The 18,463-nt window shown below is 44.6% G+C and overlaps 1 protein-coding gene across 7 annotated transcripts in view; it reads left to right on the top strand.

Moving 5' to 3' along the window:
• CSMD2 (CUB and Sushi multiple domains 2) overlaps window positions 1–18,463 on the top strand; it is a 649,640-nt gene that overhangs the window by 464,583 nt on the left and 166,594 nt on the right. For all 7 annotated transcript variants that reach the window (XM_021939191.2, XM_021939203.2, XM_031666818.1 and 4 more), the window contains 3 exons: window positions 2,064–2,220; window positions 3,793–3,984; window positions 9,668–9,794. In XM_021939191.2, the coding sequence (XP_021794883.2) occupies window positions 2,064–2,220; window positions 3,793–3,984; window positions 9,668–9,794 (476 nt within the window). The remainder of the gene's footprint in view (window positions 1–2,063; window positions 2,221–3,792; window positions 3,985–9,667; window positions 9,795–18,463) is intronic.

Below are 18,463 nucleotides of genomic sequence, written 5' to 3'. Positions count from 1 at the left end.
TAGAAATTCCTGCTGCCATTTAAATGCTGTTATGGAAAAAATATTTAATGACTTTAAAAATATATACATTATATTAAGTGAAAGAGCAGGTTGCCCTATAGTATCTATAATTTGATCTTATTGTTATAAAAAATTATAAAAACATAAATTTATACAAGGAAATAAATGCATAGAATAAAGCCTAGAAAGATACTTACCAATATGTTGTAAGTCCTGAAAGTTATTTGCACATTTCTGTTTTATAAGTTTTTCGGCAATTAATATTTTATTGTAATGATACAAGTAATATTTTTGTTCTTGATGAATTAGGATGAATTATGCTTGGAAATTAAGGAAAATATCCTGTTCCCATCATACTTTTTATTAATTAACCATCGTTTCTGAATAACATCATATATCCAGTGAGTGTTTAAATTTCCAATTATCTCATAGATGTCATAACATTTTTTAAATTTATAGTTTATTTGAATCAGGATTCAATAAGGTCCACACATTAGAGTCATTGTCTCATGTGTTTTTTAATCTACAGGTTTCTCCTTCCATCTTTTTTCTTTTCCCCCTTGTAACTTATTTGTTGAGGAAATCAGATCATTTGTTCAGTGGAACTTTCCACTCTGGATTTTGCTGAATGCCCTCACAACGTATCATTTTGTATGTTCCTCTGTCCTCGGTATTTATTGCCCATAAGTTGGAAATTAGATCCAGTGGCTTGATCTGATCAGGTCTGATGTTTTTGGCAAGGTAACTCCATGGGTGATGGTATATCTTTTATTAAAGAAACACATGTTGTCTGATTGTCTTCCTTACTGCAATTGATGATTATTATTTCTTATTGCAATTGATGATTCTTATTCCATTGATGATAAATGCTTTGGTCCATTGATTTCCATATGTTTTGGTAGTTAAAAATATTTTTGTAACAATTTAGGCTAAACTCTTTGAACTTGTATTATCTTGATGTCTGTTGGAACCCTGGAATTCACTCAGTCTATCAGTGATATACAGCAATTACACAAGGATCTGGTAACAGACTTCAGGCTCCCAGGAGCCTAAACAAATCTCTATAATATACAACACTGTTAGCTTGAAGGATGGCTTCTTTTAGAAAGCTTTGCTTCATAAATAGTACACTGGAAATATTGTTCCAATTTGCTGGCAGCTGGCATCACATTGTGTGCCATGCACAAATATTCATCACCCACTCATAGATCCCATCTTTGATATTTACAAAAGCACCAGGGGGTCTGTCACTCAATCACAACTTCTGTTGTTATTTGTACAATTATCTGGAAAGGAGCAGCAACCTCGAAACCTGGGGAGCCAGTTCATTATTCTGATGATTGTTGTCTTTGCTGGTACTAAGAAGTTCAGGGGACAGATGGGAGCAAGGGAAGCCAGATGCCTGTACGATTCCACTCTGGGCAAGCCCAGCAGGCCCTAGCTGGAGCCCTCATTTTAGCAGGGAAGGGGCAGAGGCTGAGCTTGGGGAAGAAAAAGTCACCATGACACGCTGGTCATTTTAACTCCATCCCATCTGATTCCCAGGGATGACATCCAGCAGAGTGGTCAAGACAGGCTACTGCCACAGTGGGGTGGGATCATGTGAGAGGATGGCTGTCTCATGTACTGGAAGGACAGGATTGCGGGTTTAGCAATGTAGAGATGAATGCTTTCAGCCTGTCTATCTGAGGAAACAGATGGTTTGAGAAGCAGGCAACCCAAACCTGGCCTCCCCAGGCTGCTAAAGAATAAGCTGGTGCTATATGGGGGTTGAGGGAACAAGAGCAGATCTCCACTGGAAAGGTTGGAATAGCAACCAGTTCCCAAAGACCAGATTCACAGTAAAGATGGGCTGAGCATAGAACTGACATCAAGGGAAAACGAGATAACTTGCTCAGTTGATAGCTTCCCTCTGCCATCTTCCTTGCATCTGATAACTCGATGTGCCTCTGATAGTTGTTACCAGTGCTAAACTCCAGGAGTGTGGGTTGTGGGGTAAGAAGGTGTTGTTCAACATAAGGCCATGCTGACGACATTGGGTTGGGGGTCTCTCCTGTGTCCAGGTTTATGATGGCAACAACAACTCCGCCCGTTTGCTGGGAGTATTCAGCCGTTCTGAGATGATGGGGGTGACTTTGAACAGCACATCCAGCAGTCTGTGGCTTGATTTCATCACTGACGCTGAAAACACCAGCAAGGGCTTTGAACTGCAGTTTTCCAGTAAGTCTTTCTTGCATCCGTGTGGTCAAGGAAGTCAGGCTTTCCCATTTTATTCATTTACTTGAGCTTCTGCTTGCCCACAAGATACAAAGAATGTGCTCTTAAGACTGTTTTAAAATCCAATGTGTATCCATCAGTGGATGCATGGGTAAACAAAATGTGATATGTTCATACAATGGAATAGCATTTGGCCATAAGAAGGAGTGAAGTGGCAGGGCACAGTGGCTTATGCCTGTAATCCCAGCACTGGGAGGCCAAGGCAGGTGGATCACGAGGTCAGGAGTTCGAGATCAGCCTGGCCAAGATGGTGAAACCCCCTTTGTACTAAAACTACAAAAATTAGCTGGGCGTGGTGGTGGGCACCTGTAATCCCAGCTACTCGGGAGGCTGAGGCAGGAGAATCACTTGAACCCAGAAGGCAGAGGTTGCAGTGAGCTGAGATTGCACCACTGTACTCTAGCCTGGGTGACAGAGCAAGACTCTGTCTTTAAAAAAAAATAAATGAGTGAAGTACTGATAGGTGCATCAATGTGGATGGCCCTTGAAAAGATTGCACTAAGTGAAAGAATCCAGTCTCAAAGGCCACATATTGTTTGAGTCTCTTTGTAGGAACTGTCCAGAACAGGCAAATCCATAGAGCCAGAAAGTAAAGGGCAGTTGCCTAAGGCTGAGGGAGTTAGGGGAAAATGTCTATGGAACTTCTTTTTGAGGTGATAAAAATGTTGTAGAGCTGATTATGGCAATAGCTGTACAACTCTGTGAATCTACTAAAAGACATTGGATTGTACACATTAGATGGGAGAATGTATGGTATGTGAATTGTATCTCAATAAAGAAAGCTATTGGGGAAAATAATCCACAGAGTGTAGTCAGGCTTCCCCTCGCCTGGGCTCGAGGCTGCCTGGCAGAGGATCCTTGCCTGTTACAGCAGGAGGTTCAGTGGAAGAGGATTAGAGACACGTTTAAATTCCATTTCTATCATGTGAAAATTGTGTAAGTTTGGAACAGTTTGTTTAACCTTCCCAAATCAATGCTTTCAGTTGTAAAATGCAGATAATTATACCCACCTGTAAGACTCCTGTGAATAACAAATGAGAGAGAACACATGTATAGCGCCATAGAGTGGGAGCTCTGCATAAATCTGTTTCCTTTTCCAGCCCGTTTTAACAGCATATGTTTAAGCAGGTCATAACTAAGCTTTTAAACATACATTTAAGGTGACTTCTCCATATTACCCCATGTTATCAGAATGTCTCAATGAGCAAAATGAAAAGAACGCTCCTGCTAGCAAAAATGCTATGGGGTCAAACAAAAGAAATAGAAAATGCAGACCTTAGGCCTGAAAACTATTAAAAGCAGAAATCATTTACATTTAGCAACAGAGAAATGGATGTTCCTTAATACACCCTCAACTGAGCATAGAAATGAGGAAATCCTGACTGGTGAATCCATCAGAACCCACAGGCTGTGGCTGAGACAGCTTCCTTGAGGACATGGGCTTCGAGGGAAGAGAGGAAGCGTGGTTTCTGCCACAATAGGTCTTACTCACTCTACCTCTTCTCTCCTCACCAGGTTTCGAACTCATCAAATGTGAGGACCCAGGAACCCCGCAGTTTGGCTACAAGGTTCACGATGAAGGTCATTTTGCAGGGAGCTCCGTGTCCTTCAGCTGTGACCCTGGATACAGCCTGCGGGGTAGTGAGGAGCTGCTGTGTCTGAGTGGAGAGCGCCGGACCTGGGACCGGCCTCTGCCCACCTGTGTTGGTAGGAGGGCTCTTCCTCTGCAGGGAACCCTTGGGTCTCCCATAATACCAAGGTCTAGCCCTGGTCTCATTCTAGTTAGACCTCATGCTCCAGGGCCTGGGGGCCATCTACTTGGACTGAATCCTCTTGTTAACAGACATCATGGCTCGCCTGCACCCCTTCTCCACTTCCTCACTCTCACACTTCATTACACCCATGCAGCAGTGCATTCAGGCGGGTAGCTTGCCTTTGTCGTACATTTAGCAAGTGGGACCACAGCCAAGTCATGCCCTCAAAATTGTAACGCGGGTGATAGTGACGAGGTGGGAGAGTCCATTAGAAAGGGAGAGTTGGGGCTTTTGCCTGAGTTCGAGGGCTTATTGTAACACCAAGACTCAGATGAGTCTCCCACCCGGTCTGGGTCTCAGTTTCCCTGTAGGTAAAATGGGACTCATTCTCCCTTTTCTGGAGGAATGTCAAAAGAAAGAGTAAGATAAAGAACAACCATTGCTCTCACTGATAAAGAATGCAATAATGAACTTGCATCTTTAAACCTGTGGTTCTTCCCGAATGTCATCAGAGGTTCTCTAGAATCTTTACACGTGTCACAGGACAAGAGACAGCCATCTGAGGCAGAAGTGCAAAATAGGCAAAAATGGTCATTCTGTTTGGCCTTTTCATCTCTTACCACCCATCTCCCTGCTAATGTGAATTCCCCCATACTGCTTTGTCCTGCCTCCTACCTTTCCAAAATCAGACCTTTCTCTCTCTCCACCCCCTTTCTCATGTGCCACAACCTCAATGTGTCTGTGCCAGCACTGGCTAATCTTGTAAGAACAAAACCTCCACTGGAAAAATACGTACATGCCTACCAAGCCCCACATGTGAGAATTGGTGCACATGTATGTCTGGGTATTTGTGGAGGCAGAGAAATAAATGAAGAATAAAACCTGTTCACTGCCCTTGTGGGGGCCCATACTCTAACATGAAGAACAGACACATAAACAGGTAAGTATAATATAAGAGAAGCACTGTAGAAAGAGTTAAGTGCAAGATGTTGGGAGGATATGAGAATGTTTTGCCTGGGAGGTGATATTTCAGTTGAGACTTGGAAGAATGGGTTAGAATTCACCAATAAGAGGGAGAGGAGGCGAGATGGACATTCTAAACTGAGCACGTGCACGGGTGAAAGTGTGAACCGGCATGGTGGGAAGTGTTAATGGGCACAGATGCTTCTTTTCCCCTAGATGACTACATTTTCATAGGATCTTTAACACTCTTATACAACGGAGGGTCTAAGTGGACCCTCTGCAAGTGGACAGACCAAAACAGCAGCCTTTATGGAGCCTCCAGGGTCTTCTTCTCCCTTTGCCTTTGACCTGGTCTTCAAGCATATCTTCCCTTTCACCCTCTATCTCTCTTTTTATATTTCCCCTCATTCATGTGCCAGGCCCTATGCTAGGCACTAGGAATACAGAGAAGAGTAGATCTCAGGCCAGGAAGGGTGATGCTTGCATAAACACACAACAGTATAATGCCACAGACAAGCAAGCCAGAGCACGCAAAATGAAAAGGAGGGATGATGACTCGCATTACAAGATAATTGTTTGCTTTGCCGAAAGGATTCACTGTAAGATTACTCTGAATATCAAATATGCCGGTTGGACTGGACTTACTGGATTCACTCAAGCAGTATAAGAGCATTTAAACTTAGAATTACACTAGAACCTTGGAGGTCTTCCCCATTGAGACTGCCTCTAGCCTGCTAGAGGAGTGAGGCTGTGTATTTGAGATTATGTGCATATTTTTGTATATGTCATGTTGTGGTCGACTTCATCATGGTCTACCACAAATGACTGCTGTAGCTTAAAACATCCAAATGTTTTATCCTTCAGTGACTGGACTCTGCAGCCCAAACAAAGCAGCCAAGACTCTAGGTTGGGAAGAAGGGAGAAGACCAGAAAGAGTAGAGTTATATGTTCTCAGTGTTGTTGAATCTGCTACATGCTGGCCCACTCAGCCCCCTCCTGCCCACCTGCCAGACCCCAGGTAGGGTATCTAGTTGTCCACGATGACATGCTCCCAGTGCTGCTGCCTCCAAACCCTCACTTCCCAGGAAGCAGGAGGTCCTTCTCTGTCTGGAATATGGAAGAAAGCTTGAACCAAGGACATGGATAATGCCCTCCCACCTTTCTAGCTACTTCCTCTATTTGTGGACCAGTCAAGGCTCCTCCTTACAATTGTAGTCCATCCTCTCACCAGCACCCTACTCCCTGCCATGGCTCCATTCAGCCTGGCATCTTTCAATCAGGTTCACACCTCCCACCCCAACAGCACCTTGGAGAGAGGGCTCACAGTGAAGCTTGAGCAGAGGGTCTGGTAGAGGGCCTCTCCTGCAACCCTTCGTTAGTGGTCCTGTGTGAAACCAAGGGATCCATGAAATGTTGGATGAGTCCTTAGCAACAGGTAGGGGTCAGTCTTCCATCTGTGACCCTGATCCCTTCCTCTATTTCTAGCATCTTGCCTAATCAACTATTCCTTTTCCTAAATAGCTCTGCGATGAATATCCTCCTCTTCATTTGTACTCATTCTCCCTTGATTCAGACGCTTATAGTAATTTGCATGGAAAGCAATAATCTACTTCCATTCATTTGATTGTCCAACCATCCATTCATTCAATAAACATTAAGCATCTATAATGTGCCAAACAGTATAGTAGGTACTTGATGTGCAGATATAAGACAAGCTCCCTGCTGCCAAGGAGCTCATAGTCTTGTGGAGGAAATAGACATGATTTTAATAACATGTTACACATGCTACAATAGAAATCTATTCACATTGTAATGGAGACACAAAGGAGGGCAGTGTCAGTTCTACCTGGGGAGAGGAGGTATGCCACAAAAGGTGTCATAGCGAGGATGTTTATTCAGGTCCTCCATCCAAATAGAGCTTGTGGACTTCATCAGGCTGGACCAAAGAGTTCAGAGAGGCCAAAGGGAGCCACTCTGGTGGGCTCAGTGGGCTCTACTGAAAAGCTTAGACTTCATTTGGGGAATGAATGCAAGCAGTCACTTGTTTGCATTTGATAAAGATCTGTTGATAGCACTGCCTAGAGTGTGGGCAGCAGTGCCAGCCTAGAGATGGTGAGGGCCTGAGTCAAGATTCCAGCAATGTAGGGGGAGTTGAGTCAAACATGAATAATATCACACAGGTTTAACAACTGGGTCTCAGAGGGAGATTAGATGTCGGGGAGAAAGGAGGAGAAGGCCAGGAAGAACCCCCAGCTTCTGACTTCAGTGATTGCTCTGATGGGGAATGTAGACCTCTTCACTTGCCTCCCTGCCTCCAGTTTCACCCCTGCCATACCCCCTCATACTGCCACCACACTGACTTCTTCTAACATGCAAAGTTCACTGATGTGTCACGCAGTCAATTAACTCACGCATATAAACACTGCAGTTCTTTCCTGGAACAGTAAATATATGACAGCCTGGTATCCAAGGTCCTTCAACCTGTGATGCTTCCTCACCTTTCCAGTCCCATCTCCCCCCTCGCCCTATCTCATACCCTAGCCTCCAGCCTGCCATGCTCTTCCTCACTTCCAGGAACTTTGCAGTTACTCTTCTCTGTCTCTCTGCAGTGCCCTCCTTTCCATCCTACCCTTGCTACCCACCCGACCTAGTCAACTCTTGCTTCTCCTTCAAGGTTCATTTGAGACCAGCACCCTCCCTGGCTCTTGCTGTCCTTTGCTCAGGGAGATTGGTCACTTCTGCTACCACTTGCTATTAGGACACATAGCACACAGTGTGGCTGTCTTCTCTACTAGATGGTAAACTCTTCCAGAGGAGGGCAGTATCTTGCTGATCTCTGCTGTCCTGGCAGCTAGCAGAGGTCCTGTTGCTATCAAGAAGCAGGTTGAAGTACTTGCATGTTCCTCCCTAGGAGGCTTTGAGGAGGTTGGTCACAGAATAGGCAATCAGCCCTCCATTCAGGGACTGTTTTTGTTTACCAGTGTACAATTCAGTTGTTTGTAATTATATTAGTCTGTTCTCACACCGCTATAAAGATACTACCTGAGACGAGGTCATTTGTAAAGGAAAGAGGTTTAACTGACTCACAGTTCCTCAGGGCTGGGGAAGCCTCAGGAAACTTACAATCATGGTGGAAGGGGAAGCAGGCACCTTTTTTACAAGGCGGCAGGAGAGAGAAAAGTGAGAGAAGGAGGAACTTGTCAAACACTTATAAAACCATCATATCTCGTGAGAGCTCACTCACTATCATGAGAACAGTATGGGGGAAACTGCCCCCATGATCCAGTCACCTCCCACCAGGTTCCTCCCTCAACTCCTGCGGATTACAATTCAAGGCGAAATTTGGGTAGGGACACAAAGCCTAACCATGTGAGTAGTATATGCACAGGGTTGTACAGCCATCACCACAATCTAATTTTTGAACATTTTGTCCCCCACAAAAGAAAACCCATGCCTATTAACAGCCACTCCCAGTTGTCCCCTCCCCCAGCCCCTGGCAACCACTAATGTACCTTCTGTCTCCAAGATTTGCCTATTCTAGGTATTTCATATAAGTGGAATCGCACAATGTGTCTGACTTCCTTCACTTAACTAATGTTTTCAGAGTTCATCTATATTGTAGCAGGTATCAAGCCTGGATTCCTTGTTGTTGTTGTTGTTGTTGTTGTTGTTATTTTGAGACAGAGTTTCGCATTTGTTGCCCAGGCTGGAGTGCAATGGTGCGATCTCGGCTCACCACAACCTCTGCCTCCCGGGTTCAAGCAATTCTCCTACCTAAGCCTCCTGAGTAACTGGGAGTACAGGCACGTGCCACCATCCTGGCTAATTTTTTGTGTTTTTAGTAGAGATGGGGTTTCTCCATGTTGGTCAGGCTGGTCTGAAACTCCCAACTGCAGGTAATCCACCTACCTCGGCCTCCCAGAATGCTGGGATTACAAGTGTGAGCCACTGTGTCTGGCTGCCTTGATTCCTTTTTGTGGTTGAATACTATTCCATTGCATGGTTATGCCACATTTTGTTTATTCATTCATCAGTTGATAGACATTTGGGTTGTTTACACTTTTTGATAACTATGAATAACGTTGTTATGAACATTCATGTTCAAGTTTTTATGTGAACATGTTTTCATTTATCTTGGGTATATGCCTAAGAGCAGAATTGCTAGGTCATATGGTGACTATGTTTAACATTTTGAGGAACCACCAACTTGTTTTTGAAAGCAGCTGTACCATTTTACATTTCCATCAGTAACGATGAGAGTTCCAGTTTCTCCACATCCCCACCTACACTTGTATAGTCTTTCTGACCATAGACATCCCAGTGGATGTGAAGTGATATCTTATTGTGGGTTTGATTTGTATTTCCCTAATGACTAACAATGTTAAACATGTTTTCATGTATGTATTGGCTATTTATATATCTTCTTTGGAGAAATGTTTGTTCAAATCCTTTGCCTTTTTAAAATTGGGTTATTCATCTTTTTGTTGTTGATTTGTAGGGGTTCTTTATAGGTTCTGGATATAAGTCTCATCCAGGGACTTTTTAATATGCTGTGCTCAGTCACTTGGAATGAATGAGAGGGACTCAGGAGCAAACAGGCAAAAGGAGCCGCTGAGTGACTGCTGGCAGCTCAGGCCACCCTGTGAAGCTCACTCTTTTGGGATTTCTTTCAGCCGAGTGTGGAGGGACAGTAAAAGGAGAGGTGTCGGGGCAGGTGCTGTCACCTGGGTATCCAGCTCCCTATGAACACAATCTCAACTGCATCTGGACCATCGAAGCAGAGGCCGGCTGCACCATTGGGTAAGTGTCAGGGCTGGCAAAGTAACCATCGCGAGTTGTTCAGGGGAGGCATCATCGGCATCATCACCAGGCCATCCAGCTAGTACCTGACCCACCTGCGTCACCTGGAGAACCTTGTGATCAATGGTGGTTGCTACGCTGGATGCCTGAAAAAATCTGGAAAGGTCAGTCTCAGCCTCTCAGGGCTTCATGCCAAGTCCATACACCTCACTGGCCCAGATAGCACAGTGACAGCAGCGTAGCCAAGGGCATGGATTGAAGGCATGCAGACCCCCATTGGAATCCAACCCTTCTATGTACTATTTGCAGGACTTTGGAAAAGTTCCTTATCCTCTCTGCATCTCATTGTCCTCTTCTGTAGAGTATGGATCTCAAGATAAAGCACTTGAATGAGATATTGCATGTAATATGCTCAGTGTAGTACTTGGAACATAGTGAATGTTTAATAACAGCTGCTGTGGTTATTTCTGACAGTTAGCAAGCGCTAACTCAGCTTTAGCTGTATGGCCCCTGGCAGATTGCTTCCCTTTTTCAGGCTGTTTCCTCATCTTTAAAATGAGGACAGAAATGCTTGTATTTTTGAGTTGTGGAGGAAGTAAATAGCAAAAGACCAGCAGCGGTATGTACTTCTTCAAAAGATAACTTCCTTCGAAATAGGTATGCCATCAAAATGTAACTTCCTTCCGGGAATTCCTTATTGGAATTTCAAGGAGTCAGAGGAGAAAGAACCATCACCGTTTACAGAGCACAGAGCCTGCACTATTAACTCCCCACAATAGCCCTATTGATAATGATAATAATAAGCCCTAATAACAAATAGACATTATTGTACTTCCCATTTTGTAGATGAGAAAACTCAGATTCCAAGAGGATGCATAGCACTACTAAGTTTGCACAGGGAACCAAAACTCTGAGATCTGAACCCAGGTCTTTCTGAATCTTCACACTATTGCACTGCTGGCAAAACGGGGCCTTGAGCCGTGGCTCAGGTGAGTTAGGAGGAAAAGAGCAGGTTGGGGTAGCAGTATGAGCAGAGGTATGAAAGGAGGATAGAATACGGGAATTGGAGAGGAAACAGTCTGGCTGCAGTAGGGGAAACACATGGATAAAGAATGGGAGATAGATAGGGTTAACGTATGGCCTGGTTATGGAGCATCTTAAATGCCAATAACTAACAGGGAGCCATGGAAGCTTCTTGAGCAGGGTCGGCCCACCAGGGTTATTTGCAGTGTAGAGAGTTCATGGGGAGGCACCATCAGGAGTCTGTTACAATGATCCAGGAAGTCAGTGCTAAGGATTTGGAACAGTGAGGAGCCAAGAAAAGGAACAGAAGTGTAGCTAGGAGAAGAGTCCTGCATGTAAGAGTTTCCAATTAAGGAGAACTGGCTGAATGGGTGTGTTGCTGCAAGAAATGTAGATATTCACTGATGTACACAGTTCAATTAATGTTAAAGAAATGTATTAAGTGTTTACTATGTACAGATTTTTTAGCTAAACTCTGAGCAAAATAAGGTCAGCAGCGTACATAGGGACTTTGCATTATTAGGGGGACAAGTTAAATATACACATTCATCCTGCACAGCACTGCTGGGATAACCTTCTGGAAGCATACCTGATCAGTTCACCCTCTGATTAGAAACCTTCCGTGGCCACCCCACACTTACAGAATAAAAGGTAACCATTTTATTCTGGCCTTTGAGGCTACAGCAACTTCAACCTCCCTTCCCAACCTCATTTTCCACCACTTCTGTTCAATGACATTCTGACAAGGCAAAATTATTGGTGACCCCTGTACGTGGCCTAGCTCAGGGCCTAGGTCAGGGCCTTTGTTTCTACTCTGCCCTTCCTCTGGAATGCCCTCCTCCCTCCAAAGGCTTACATCTAAAATTCTCCATCCCTCAAAGTCAAGTGCAAATGTCAGCTCCCCCAGGAGGTCATCCCTCACCCCCTCTCTTACAGGGCTCCTAGGAGTCCTTTCTGTCTCTTCTGAACTTCCATTGCCTGTTGCCTATATTTTCCTGATGACACTGACCACTTTTCTCCTTTATTTATGCTCATGCGTTACCTCCCCTTCTGGAGCTGTGGTCCCTGCCTGATTCATCTTTGCAGGTCTCCCAGCTCTTAGCTCAGTGCCCCTGGCTCAACAGGTGTCAAGTGTTTGATGAATGAAAGAATGAATGAAGCAAGACCCAAGTATAAAGGTAGTTTTATGCCTAGTGGATCTGTGATAGTTCTTCAGTGACTAGTGATTGAACAATGAGTGGATCAAGAACATAATGACTACTTCACTTTAGTATATACGTGTGCAAATCAAGAGGTTTTCTCACTTTCTTCACTCGGAGCATCATTCATTGATGCATTCATTCCCTCATATTCACAAATATCTGTTTGTTTGCTACCTGGCTGTGCCTGTGCCAGGTGCTGGCATTATATAAATGAATGAGATGTGGCCATGGTTCACAAAGAGCAGACACACATGTCGGTCCAGAACAAGGTGGTGGCACAAGGAGGAAGGGGAACGGAAAAGCAGGACAGGAGGAGATGGGAGGAGTCATTCTGGAAAAGGTGACCCTAGAGCTGAGTCCTGAAGGAGGGAGAGGAGTTTGCCAGGTAGCCAACGAGGAAGGTGGGTGGGAGGGTAATGAGCTTCTAGGCAGAGAGTGAAGCAGTGTGGTCAGCCTCAAGGAGCTGGAAATGGTTCCCGAAGCTGGATGATCACCTGCGATTTGGTGGGTGGCAGCTTTCATGAGAGATGAAGCTGGTGGCCGAGGCTGTAGGGAGCACAGAGGGCCTTGGGGCTGTGATGCTGCGTTTGGACAGCTCCTGGCAGTTTTATGGAGAATGGGCGGAGTGGGACAGGCTGGGCCTGTAAGCACAGTGAGGAGGCTGTCTCCAGAGTGTGGCTGGGGACAGACGAGGAGGCCGGAAGCCGGGCAGTGGCAGTGGAGATGGAGAAGAAGAGAAAATTCAGGGAAAATTCAAGTGATCACACCAACTTTTCTCAACTACTTTTGTGACAATAGCACACCAAGTACATGCGTACCTACTACCTACACCCAAATGGCGTTACTATTTTGCCATATATGCTTATGTGCTTTCTTTGTTCTTCTCTTTCCATCCTTTTGTTTTCCTTTTTGCTGAGCCACTGAAAAGTACACCGTCAACATTATCATACTTCATTTCTAGGTGCTTTAGCACACATCCTCTAAAGAGAAGGATGTGTTCATCCATGGCATAGCAGCCGTAACCTACCTAAAAGGCACAGCCTCTGGGAATTAAGGAGAGCAGAGCAGATCTAGGTGTGGCTGACATAAGGAAATTACAAGAAGTTGATGAATGGATTTCTGGGCAGTAGTGAGGACCGTTTTCACTGATGAGAATGGTGGCTGTGGGGGTGGAGGGGAGACAGGAGATGCCCTTTCTAGCCCTCAGGAAGACAAGATCAAAACACATACAGGAAACGTCCTGTCCAGAGTAACATAGCAAGAAATATGAAGTCATGGGGTGTAGGGTCCAGCCCCATAGGGTCGATGAGTTTTTCTCCCCGTATGCAGAGACAAGAGATTGTAGAAATAAAGACACAAGACAAAGAGATAAAAGAAAAGGCAGGCCAGGCGCGGTGGCTCACGCCTGTAATCCCAGCACTTTGGGAGGCCAAGGTAGGCGGATCACAAGGTCAGGAGATCGAGACCATCCTGGCTGACACGGTGAAACCCCGTCTCTACTAAAAATACAAAAATTTAGTCGGGCGTGGTGGTGGGCGCCTGTAGTCCCAGCTGCTCGGGAGGCTGAGGCAGGAGAATGGCGTGAACCCAGGAGGTGGAGCTTACAGTGAGCCGAGATCGCGCCACTGCACTCCAACCTGGGAGACAGAGCGAGACTCCGTCTCAAAAAAAAAAAGAAAAGGCAGTTGGGCCCGGGGGACCACCACCACCAAGATGCGGAGACCGGTAGTGGCCCCGAATGTGGGACTGCGCTAATATTTATTGGATACATGACAAAGGGGCAGGGTAAGGAGTGTGAGCCATCTTCAATGATAGATAAGGTCATGTGGGTCACATGTCCATTGGGCAGGGGGCCCTTCCCTGCCTGGCAGCCAAGGCAGAGAGACAGAGGGAGAGAGAGAGAAACAGCTTACACCAATTATTTCTGCATATCAAAGACTTTTAGTACTTTCACTAATTTGCTACTGCTATATAGAAGGCAGAGCCAGGTGTACAGGATGGAACATGAAGGCAGACTAGGAGCATGACCACTGAAGCACAGCATCACAGGGAGACAGTTAGGCCTCTGGATAACTGGGGGTGGGCCTGACATTAGTCAGGCCCTCCACAGGAGGTGGTGGAGCAGAGTCTTCTCCAAACTCCCCCGGGGAAAGGGAGACACCCTTTTCCCATCTGCTAAGTACTTAGTGGGTGTTTTTCCTTGACACTGATGCTACTGCTAGACCATGGTCTGCTTGGCAACGGGCATCTTCCCAGACGCTGGTGTTACCGCTAGACCAAGGAGCCCTCTGGTGGCCCTGCCCGGGCATAACAGAAGGCTCACACTCCTGTCTTCTGGTCACTTCTCACTATGTCCCCTCAGCTCCTATCTCTGCATGACCTGGTTTTTCCTAGGTTATGGTTGTAAGAGCAAGGATTATTATAATATTGGAATAAAGAGTAATTGCTACAAACTAATGATTAATGATATTCATATATAATCACATCTATGATCTATATCTAGTATAACTATTCTTATTTTATATATTTTATTATACTGGAACAGCTTGTGCCCTCTGTCTCTTGCCTTGGCACCTGGGTGGCTTGCTGCCCACAATGGGGGGAATGCTGAGGATCCCAAAATGGGAAATAGTCCGAAGAAGGTAAAGATAATATCAGTCCTTAGTCTGGATGGCTTCTTGGAGCCACAGCAACCTCAAAGGAGCTAATGTGAAGTAAGGTCTTCCCAGTTTCATTGAGAACTGCAGAAAGATGGAGATAGAGTGGCAAGACACCATCCCTTCCTCACTCCCCCACCCCAGCCTGCCATCCCAACTAGTGTGCATAGTGTGCACATGTACAGCAGTACTTGTGTGCTTACTCAGTCCTCCCCTTTCCCTCCCCTTTCCTCCTTCTTTCCCTCTCCCTCTCTCCCTCTCCTACCCTCCCTCTGTCTCTTTCTCCTCTCCCTCCCTCTCCCTCAACCCCCAACACACACACACACACACACACACACACACACAGACACACACACACACCTGTCTTGAATAACCAGCAGCAAAGTTAGGATAACTCACGTTCATAATTAGACAAACACAAAAAGCCCCTTTGTGTTTGAGTCCTTATTTAGTTATTATCTTTTTTATTGGAAATATCTGTATAGAATTTTTCTGTATACAAATTAGGTACTCTTTTTTGGGAGGGGGTTGGACAGTCTTGTTCTATTGCCCAGGCTGGAATACAGTGGCACTGTCTCAGCTCACTGCAACCCCCACCTCCCAGGCTCCAGCAATTCTCATGCCTCAGCCTCCCAAGTAGCTGGGATTATAGGTGAGCGACATCACGCCTGGCTAATTTTTGTAGAGACGGGGTTTCACCATGTTGGCCAGGCTGGTCTCGAACTCCTGGCCTCAAGTGATTCTCCTGCCTCGACCTCCCAAAGTGCTGGGATTATAGGTGTGAGCCACTGCACCCAGCCAGATAATCATTTTTTTAAAATTCAAAATTTAAACAAAGAAATGTATAAACTTGAAATGAAACATTTCTACAGTCTTACTCTGTAATCTTACCCCTCCTCACATCCCACATAAAATAACTATTAATGTCTGTTTGCTCTACTTATTCTTTTGGATATTTTGTGTGCCAATATGTGCGTAAAGCAAATGTAATACACGTGTTTCTAAACCAAGTTCATCCATATGTGTGGCTCAGTAACTTGTTTTTTGTTTTACCACTTGATCATATGTCACCATCTCATCATGTCAATGTATATAGATCTACGTCATCCTGTTTGATGGGTACAGAGAATTATATTGTATGCATCACCATAATTTATTTAACCATTCATCTGCTGAATAAGTGAATCTTTTCAGCTTTTCACTCCAACATTCTTATTCCTGAATCTTCGAACAGTTGTCCCTTTATTTCCTTAGGATATATTTTTAGGAGGCAAATTTTGATACGTGACCTCAAAATTTCCTCTAGATATTATAGCAATTTACGAGTCCACCAGAAGTCTATGAGAAGGCCTGCTACCCCACACAGTATCACTAGACATTGTCAATACTTTTTAGTCTTCACCGCTTAGATGGACAATGGGATATTTAATTGTCTTTGCTGCTTCTGGTTCTTTGTGTGTTTTTTGTTTGGACAGTTTGTCTTTTTCCTATAGAGTGTTCAACTGGGCTCATTTCTAGTCTATAACTCATTTAGATTTCTCTTAAATCCAAGAATATTTAAGAATTTTTTCAGTTACTAAGTAGTTTATAGATTTTGTATGGTTTTCATTATTTTTATTTTGACTGCGTTGTGCCTTTTTTTACTTTTTGAATGTTTTTCTTTTATTTATGTTCCATGGGCATTGAAGAATATGAAAGGAGTACAAGGGGCTATATTTCTTTTACATAAAATGTATTATGCTTTCTTTCAAACAAAATACATTATGCTTCTGTATTGCTTTTTTTATTGTTAACTCTTCCTGTTGTTAGCTGATCTGTTGTAATTGGCTTTTTGTTCTAGTGATTTCAAAGTTCTATATCCCGTTTTTATTCTGCCAGTGATCTTGTGTTTTCATTAATTCAGTTCTCAACAGTAATTATCCTGTTCTTTACCCTCTTTTTATTTTGGAAATCTTGCTTTTGTTTTTATTTTGAGGAAACTACTTTTTCCGTTTCTAGACTACTCTTGACAGCCTACTTTTGTTTTTATCAATATGTTATCATCTTGTATCTCTGAGAATACTATTTGTGTTTTGTTTTACAATGTTGTCTGTTTTTTCCTGCATCAACTGCATTTTGCACTTGAGCCATTTGGTTTGATTATTCAGCTGGATTCTTTATGTCCCATAAGTTTTATTGTTTATTTACTATCAAGTCATAACTAAGAGCTGGACTCTGGTACCAGCCTACCTGCCACTCTTATTTGCTGTGTTGCTCAGGGAGCTCTTTAAGCCCTCTGTTCCTCAGTTCTCTTATCTTTAAGATGATAATTAAAGAGGGTACCCTCCTTAAGGTTGCTATGAGGATTGAGTGAGCATATATAAAGCACCTAGAACATGACTGGCATGTAATTCCCAAATGATGAGAACTCCCACCTGGAGCTAGGTGGATTGTCAATTTTACCCAAACAGAGTATTCCTAAGCACAACAGGCTGTAAGTGACCCCTAAAGGATCTCAGGTGGTGGGTGCTATACTGTAGGTGGGAGCAGGTGTGCCAGATGGAAAGGGGCATGGGCTAGGCAGCAGGCTAGCCCATGAGGTTATTTCCAGGGGCACGGACAGGAGAAGCCTTTCAGGCGCATCTCCCTACCCTGCTTCAGCCCTGATCAAGCACTGGGGGTGACCAGAGGGATTTGTAGCCAGGTTTGCTCCAGCAAGCTGGGCAAGGATGGTCCCTTCCCAGGAGTGCCCAAGAGGCGAAGTGGTTGGCTGCAGGAATCTATGGTCAGGCTTACCCTTGGGTGTGGTCCAAGCTGGAACATGGGTCCTGCTTGGATGTGTGTGACAAGAGTGGAATGGAAGAATGGGGCGGATGGGCCATTGCACTCCATCCAGGCCTGGCAGCTGACAGCAGGAGGGCAGACCCATGAGCTGCTCTCTCCCTGTCACCCTTGCCTGTGTCATCCGTGCATAGAACACAGAAGTTTCATCCTGTAGGAGTGGAACCTCTTCTCAGCTTCTAGTGTTGGGCTGGAGGGTTTTGTTTTGGTTTGGTTTGGTTTGGTTTTTAATAATCAGTGGGCCAGCTCAGATAAAACTTGGATAAGAAAGGGAGGGAAAGCCTTTTGCTCTTGGTCCTGCGCCTCTATCTAACATTTATCAAATACCTATAGCACACCAGGTTCTGAATCAGTTATTACTGTCCCCATTTTATAGATCAGACCATCGAGGCCCAGAAAGGATAAATGACCTTCCTTGAGATCTCACAATCACCCCGGATTGTGGATTTTGAACATGTTTTGTCTAACGTCAGTCTTTGCTCTTTCCAGTCTGCCATTCAGGCTGTGGTCTGATTCCATCTAACAAAATATGCATTGAATACCTGCTCTGTGCCAGAGACTGTGTGATGCTGTGTAGTTGGAAACACAAAGACCAGACCAAGGCCAAGCCTTGTCTGCCAAGAGTTCACATTCTAGTGGGGAAATAGTCAAACAGACAGCTACTTCCAAGATAAAATAAATGCTATAAGTGCAAGCCAAGCAATGGAGTTCAGTAACAGAGAAGAGAGAGAGGAGTTCAGTAACAGAGAAGAGAGAGAGGGACTGTAGAGGCAGTCTTTCCAGGTAGGGGTAGGAGAGCAAAAGCATGAACATAGGGGAAAATATAGGATCTGACCACGAAAGGGCACTCACTTGACGTGGCTGGAGCTGCATACATGTGGGCAAATAAGGCTGTGTGGGTAAAGAGGAGTCTTTACACACTGAAGGCCAAGATGAGAACTCTGAATGGATTTCTCAGCATAATAAG

The sequence above is a fragment of the Papio anubis genome, chromosome 1 (genome assembly GCF_008728515.1).
Source record: "Papio anubis isolate 15944 chromosome 1, Panubis1.0, whole genome shotgun sequence".
Classification (NCBI taxonomy): Eukaryota; Metazoa; Chordata; class Mammalia; order Primates; family Cercopithecidae; genus Papio; species Papio anubis.
Note: the sequence above shows the minus strand (reverse complement) of the source record. Positions and strands in the feature narration are given on the sequence as shown.